Source organism: Numenius arquata, chromosome 1 (assembly GCF_964106895.1).
Source record: "Numenius arquata chromosome 1, bNumArq3.hap1.1, whole genome shotgun sequence".
Taxonomy (NCBI): Eukaryota; Metazoa; Chordata; class Aves; order Charadriiformes; family Scolopacidae; genus Numenius; species Numenius arquata.
Window position 1 is genome coordinate 39407016 of NC_133576.1, and position 7001 is coordinate 39414016.

Consider the following 7001-nt stretch of genomic DNA (forward strand, 5'->3'; position numbering starts at 1 on the left):
GAGGAAGCTCAGGCTGTCTGCAATGCCAGGCCCAGGCTTGCACACCAGCAGGGCTGGCACTTGCCCGTGCTGGCTCCAGACACAGCCACCCACTCTGATCTCTGAGTGACAGAACCACCTGCTCCGATCCCTTCAATACTACCCAGTTAATAAACCCAGGTACAGTAGTGGAACTGGTAATTAACTGGGAATCTGGTGCCGAAACTAACAGTAGACAATTTGTCTTTCGTCTTTTCAGTTCCTAAATTTATCCTCACAGCTGTCAACCCCCTGGTCACCGATAACAAGTCTTCTGTCAAACAGAACGATGGTACGTACCATCAGAAAAATACGGTTCACTGCTTTTCTTTGATTGAGATAGGATGTTTTCCCACTGCCGAGCTTGGTCTGAGGGAGGTGGGAGGAGGTAATGGAAGCCCTGCTGAAACAGCTGCCCTTCCCCTTTGGAGGGCAGCCTGATGGGCCAGGAGCAGGATGGGACCCACATGAGCACGGTCCTGCTGTCACAGCAACGCTGTGAAACAAGTGACCCGTCCAAACCCACCCATAACCAGTGTGCTGTCTTCTAACTTTGATTGAACCATGAGAAGAGCAAAAGTGAAACTGCGGTTGTTTCAGGGTGAAGAGTCTTTTAAGAGTTATGCCAACACCACCTCTTCTTAAAGGCGAATCAAATTAATGATGTGGCTGATGCGTAATCATTGTCATCAATAACGGGAGTGTACTACAGTGATTGGGTTGGGTAGTCCATTTGAGAACTGTGAAGCTTAATGGAAGTAAATTATTTCAGAAAGCCTAATGGGAATAGGCAAGGGAATTTCACTTGGTAATAGATACTTTTAAATAATTTGGCCATTTTCTAGATATTCAATATTTTCAACACATTGTTATTTATACTTTATTTCATTATTTTTTTATTTATCAAACATTGTTTGGTCTAATGTTCTGCAAGTTTCCTAGGGCACAGCGCTGGCCTGCCTGTGTTTTAGACAGACTTTTTAAGTAACAAGTTACTGGGTGAGTATCATCTTAGTAGCTTCATCATCTGTGATGTGATTGAAATTGCTTTCCCTCCCTCATGTCGTAGGTGTTGACCTTGATCCAAAGGAATCAAGACTTCCAAAGAATGATGGAACTATCGTTAGCAACTCTTTGGCTACATTTGCATACATTAGAGGTAGGAAAATGAGGCTGAGATTTGTCTCGTTCATTAGATTGTGGCATTTTGGGAAAAGGGAGGATCACCTCAGAAGGTCCCAACTGGTAATCCCGTGTTTATAGTAACAGTATTATTACAATATAATCAGAGTCTTGTGGCTGAGACAATCACAGCATAATTGATATTTATAGAATATTTTCCATCTTGAAGGATCCAAACTCTTTTTAGAGACTGCAGCCAAGATATTTTTGATGAATATTTTCAATGGGGACTGTCGGTTCAGTATTTTTGAAAACCTGATCCTGATCTGGGAGCAGTGCTGGAGACATCCATTTTTGGAAATGTTGGTTTGTGTACATATAAGGATCATTGAGGGGCATTAAAAAAAAACAAAAACAAAAACAAACACCAGAGCCAGCCATCTCTGGTATGGAACGTGGCAGGTTTTGTGACTTAGCAACACTACGGCAAATTTTGTTTAGGCAAATAAATTCGTGGTCACCAGATCTCTAACACTGCAGGAGAAGCCATGAATTTTGGAAGTGAGCAAAGGCTGATGTTGAGAAGCAATTCTGGAGCTAAGATTGCTGCTCTTCTAGAAGATGGCAAGAATCACGCAGCTGTCAAGCATGATGCCACAGCGTTTGCAAGGGCACAGCACGAAGGGCAGCCTCAGCCTGCTGGCACAGTGAGACAGACCATCCCTGCCAGCTGCCCCCAGCAGCTCTCCCCAAACCCCCAGACCCCACCACCCTTGAGACCTGCTAGCAGCACCCCAAGCAGCCAGGGTTGGAGTTTACAACCTATTGAGAAAGGCTGTTTCCACATCTGTCTCACTTGTTGCTATACTGAGAAGTGATCTCAGACTGTGTCAAGGAAGAAAAATGCTCCCTACTCTGCCCAGCCTGGAGATGCTGCCATGGCTCCACAGCGCCCAGAGTTGCTCTTCCCATGCCCCCTCTTCATGAGGGTAAGGCCCATTTTGGCAGGATGGCTGGAAAATAAAAAGGGTGTGCTTCTTGTAGCTGGTTGAGAATGCTAGTAAGCATCCCATAAAAAGATGGGCTAATGTTGTTATTTTGTAACGTTATTAAGAGGCTGGGATTTTTGGGAAGAGGCAGAGATGGCAGCTTTCAGACTGCGAGTGCAGGGTGGTTTCGGTGCGTGATGGAAAAAGCCTCCTCGCAGCCCGTGTCCCCCCGGGCACCACCCTCCGCCATTCTAGCCACGTAATGCGGGGTGCTTCAGAAACGGCCGCAGAGATTTTTTTTTTTTTGTAGCTAGTGTTTGGCAGAGTTTGTAAAGTGTTTTAAGGACTGGCTTTCTGATTTCAGAGCACCTTGAAAGAGCCGCTCTCCTGTTTATGTCCAGCGTTTGTGTGGGATTAATCTTCACGCTGTGTGCTTTGGTGATCCGCGGGTCGTGCTCGAATGACTTCAGGAAATTGCACAGAAAGACGGATCACTTGGTGCCAGAAAGTGATGGAGTGTACGAGAACAGTGAAAATGAGGAGGAGGAGGAAGATTCCTCCGATTCGGATGTCCAGGATGAGATAGCAGGACTTTACAGACCTTCTTACTCAGGTTATAATTCAACAGAGGCGGCAGAACTGGCCGAAAGGATAGAGCGCAGGGAGCAGATCATACAAGAAATTTGGATGAACAGTGGTTTAGATATGACACCTCCTAGAAATATGAATACGTTTTATATTAATGAACAATAAATGGCTTATTTTGGATGACGCCCTAGTCCTTTTTTTTAAAAAAAGAAATGTACCTTCCATGAAGGAACATTTGTATCAGTGCGTATAATTATTTGTAAAGTAAGAAGAAATATATGCAATAAAAGGAGAGTTTCAAACCCTTGACTGTCTGTAAGTCATTCTGTGAAAAACACTTTTACAAGCTTTCATAACTTTAAGTTATGTTATGTTGTGTTTTCACTGTAATTTGAGATCAACTACCGTATGCAGGTTAAGGAATATTAAAAGAGGAGAAAAATAATTTAGGCAGCGTAGCACGGAGAAACACCTGCATTAGGATGTGGCACTTGTAACTGTTTAGTTAGTGTTTCAGCTCATAAATTATATGAGAACGTGCTCTTACTGATGAGAAATATGGGTATTATTAATAGCATGAGCAGGACAAAGCAAAATTAAATAGAGGTTCTTGAAGCTTTTCTGCTGTTTCCTTAACCTAGCCTTTCCCTGATAAATCCCATTCCTCCGGTAACAGTGGTCCTGATTACAAGGGGGCTAAGTTCTGCTTTGCCTGAGTCCAGTTGATGCAGTTACTCAGAAGAGAGACGTGAAAAAAGGGTCACTCTCTGAGCTGGGAGGGCTGGAAAACTAATCTGCGAAGAAGTGCCCGGTATTTCAGTGAAAATTTTCATGGCTTGAGGATTAGTTTCCTTTGTAGGAGTCCTCTTGATTGTATGCAACAGCACCTGAAGTCAGGCACACACTTTGACGTAGAGAGATTTCACAACACCTCTCCAAGTCTACCCCTTCTTTTTTAAGAGAACGTATCCTCCAGATAAGGTGGCTGAAGTGCTGCTGAAGCATGGACATTAAGGGCAAAAAAATCAACCTGCATTCAAGACCTTCAGTGCTCTGTTGTTACGGAAAAGGTCACCCTTCAACCATCACAAGATGTTCTGCTGTTACCCACGCTGGAAAATTCATGAAGCACAAGCTCAAAACCAGCTGCTTTCATAAAAGACTCTTGAAGTTGACACATACCAAGAACACTTACTTCTTAACTGAAATGCTGTGTTAATTTTTCTGATATTAAAACACAGCTTAGAGCCAACACTTTTGATTGAAGGTTATAATCTCTGGATTTTTTTATTAAAAGTTCTCAATCTTCACTTGAGAATTGGTCAGACTAGTCAGATCTGGTTTCAGTTGGATAGAAAATTAAATCAGAAATGTATCTAAGTTGAAAACAGAACCTTCCTGTCTTTAAATAAAATGCCTCCAATATTTTAACTGAAGCCCATAGGGAATTTACTGAACAAAAGGAGGAAAAGTGTCACTTCCTATTGGTAATACTTCATGAGTTCATTGTGCTTTCCCGCTCAGACGCTGTGCATCTAGGTAAAGTGAAGTAGTATGAAACACTTGGAAAGAAAAAAGCGACATGACTTGTCATTTCCTATTGATACAAAGTCGAATTAAGCATGGGAAAACTTTAAAGGGAGGAAGGGGGCTTGCTCGGATGACTAAGGCGCAATCCCGTGCTCAACTGGAAAAATCTTGGCGGCGATTAGCATCCTATCAGCGGAAGGAAGAGAGGCTGAAGAGACGGACGGAGAGCTTAGGTCAGCCGTGGCACTGGGAAACTGCGTGCAATGCTCGGTGCAGCCCAGGAGCCTGGCTGCACACCCGTGGGGGCTCGACTCTTCCCCTTTCCAACAGAAAGTCATCGTAGCCTGTGCCACTGCATGATGTCGGTCAATGGGTTTGGGGCTGGTAAAACCTCCTGCCTTGTCCTGAGGGTGGAAGGGCAGCAGGTTTTCCTTTTGCTGTCCCTGTGGGTAGATGTGGGACAGCTCTGGTCAGGAGCTGGCTGCTTCCTCCTGGCTCATGGGGGCAGGTACCACCCATTTCCCAGTCAGAAAGAAAGGGGATTGATCTGCATCCCAACAATTCCCCGTGCTGACAGACCATACTGGTAAAGAAAAATGGATCCTCTTCCCCCTATTGACCCTCTGAAGAGGCCATCATTTGATTGCAGAGAGGTGGCTGGGCTCCAATGCATGGTTGGAGGGCTGAGGACAGGGTCTCCCAGGGGCTGCCCCTTCCCCAACCCAGAGCCCTGCCCCAGCTGTCTCTCCATGACACTGAGCCCCAGTGAAACTCCCTCCTGAAGACTCTGGGGCCCGCAGGCCAGCTGATCTCCAGCGGATCTATTTTTGGAAGTTATCTGTCCAGCAGTAAATATTTATACTCACTAAAATTTGTTTATTATCTTTCCTGATTCTTCGACTGTAAAGCTCCTGTGAGGTTTTAGTCCTGAAGCTGACATCATAACAAAACCCAGGAGTTTGTCTTTCTACCAGACTTTCACTTTGCTCAAGCCTAGGTAAACTTAGCATGTCCTAGGGATGGCCGCAGAATCACAGACTGGCTGAGCCTGGAAGGCACCTCTGGAGGTCATCTAGTCCCAACCCCCCCCTGCTCAAGCAGAGCCACCTGGAGTAGTCTACCCAGGACATTGCCCAGATGGCTTTTCAGTATCTCCAAGAATGGAGTCTCCACGACCTCCCTGGGCAACTTGTACCAGTGCTCAGTCACCCTCACAGTAAAAAAGTGTTTCCTGATCAGGTGGGGCCTCCCATGTTCCAGTTTGTGCCCGTTGCCTCTGATCCTGTCACTGGGCACCACAGGTCAGGATCCTGTGTTTTGTCCCTGTTTTGTTCACTTCATCCATGCACACCTTCCATTTGATAGTCTTGCTTTGGGGTACCCAGCTGAAAACAGGGGTGCTCATTCCTGGTGAAGAAGCAACCAAAGTGGCAGCAGCTCAGCAGAAACCAGTCTGTAACTTACAGGTTAGTCCCTTCCTTGGAGCAAAACTGCAAAACACTTCGCTTTTCCCAACTCCCGGTTCTCTCATCTACTTCTTCAATCCTGGAGGAAAAAAAAATACCCTTTGTATTAAAGTGAAGATTAGCAGTTTATTTTTCTGTTACCTTTGTATATTTGCCTTTAAATGACTTAACAGACCTGATCCCCTCCTGATTTTCCTCCCTGCTTTCCACCACAGGCTGCCGGTGGACAGTAGAAGATTTCCATGGGTGCCAGAGAAGAGCCTGCTTCCTGATGGGGAGCATTTCCCAGCCTCTGTGAACGTGTTTTGAGGAGAAAAAAAAAAAAAGTACTTAGTAATGCATGCCTGTTTAAATGTATCCTCAAACATGGTGGCAAAGCCCCTGCCGTGAGCCCCAGCACCAGGAGGAACTCGGCAGGGCAGGGAAAGCAGCTTTTGCTCCACACTGGGAGGCAAGCTTCACTCAGGAGCTGGTCCCTTGACTGAATTGTTTATAGCCTGAGCTTGGGTTGCTATTTTATACTTTTTGCGTAGACTTTCCAATTCTAATTGGGGAAAGCTATCAATTAGTGGTTCACCTCGGTCCGAAATGTTCGCTGTTCACAGCGGTCTGGAAGAGTGAAAACAAACAAGGACAAACCTGAGAAAAAGACACCGAATTATTTCGATCTTTCTGAATTGACGCCTTCTGCAGAAAAAGCATCCAACATAGAAAACAGAACATTGGGAACGTGCTCACCTGACCCAAGTCCACACAAATCACAATTTTCTGGGAAAACATAGTGTTTGCCCATGAAAGAGAAGGAGCGGTTACAGTGAGCCAGGCTCATCTCAGTGGCAGGTCTGCTTTACTGGAACAGGAGCAATGGTTAAGAAGCAATTGGATTTGGCTGGTTATTAGTGGGATGCATGAAATGAAAAACCCAAGAAGCAGAAATGCCGTAGCCAGTATCTACTTCATTTCCAGGCTAAGGGCAGAAATATCATTGCGGAGGGTACCACCGGGCTGCAGCAACGCTACCAGGAGGGCATTTTGGGGCTAGCAGCAGGATGAAGTTTCAGCCGTAAAATCCCTGCAACTGTCTAGAAAAGTAACCTAAGAAGAAAATAGTACAAAGGAGAGCTTGCAGGTTATTTGGCTGTAACTATTACTTCCGTGCTACATGCACGGCTGTGGGAATGGGGTGCATTTGTAAATTATATGAATCAGTGGTAACACCTAAACTTGCTGGAAGTGCGAAGCTGGTGCGGTTGTTTTAACTCCACACTCCTGCCTTTCAAATAACCCA

At 45.2% G+C, this 7001-nt stretch overlaps 1 protein-coding gene across 3 annotated transcripts in view; it reads left to right on the plus strand.

Annotated features, from left to right (window-relative positions):
- Positions 1 to 3024, plus strand: part of EVA1C (eva-1 homolog C) — a 41461-nt gene extending 38437 nt beyond the window's left edge. For 2 of the 3 annotated variants that reach the window (XM_074150745.1, XM_074150760.1), the window contains 3 exons: positions 239 to 318; positions 1087 to 1177; positions 2494 to 3023. In XM_074150745.1, the coding sequence (XP_074006846.1) occupies positions 239 to 318; positions 1087 to 1177; positions 2494 to 2882 (560 nt within the window). In that variant the 3' untranslated portion in view covers positions 2883 to 3023. Of the gene's footprint in view, positions 1 to 238; positions 319 to 1086; positions 1178 to 2493 lie in introns of all 3 variants that reach the window. The other variant, XM_074150752.1, reaches the window with a different exon arrangement.
- The last annotated feature ends 3977 nt before the right edge of the window (positions 3025 to 7001 follow it).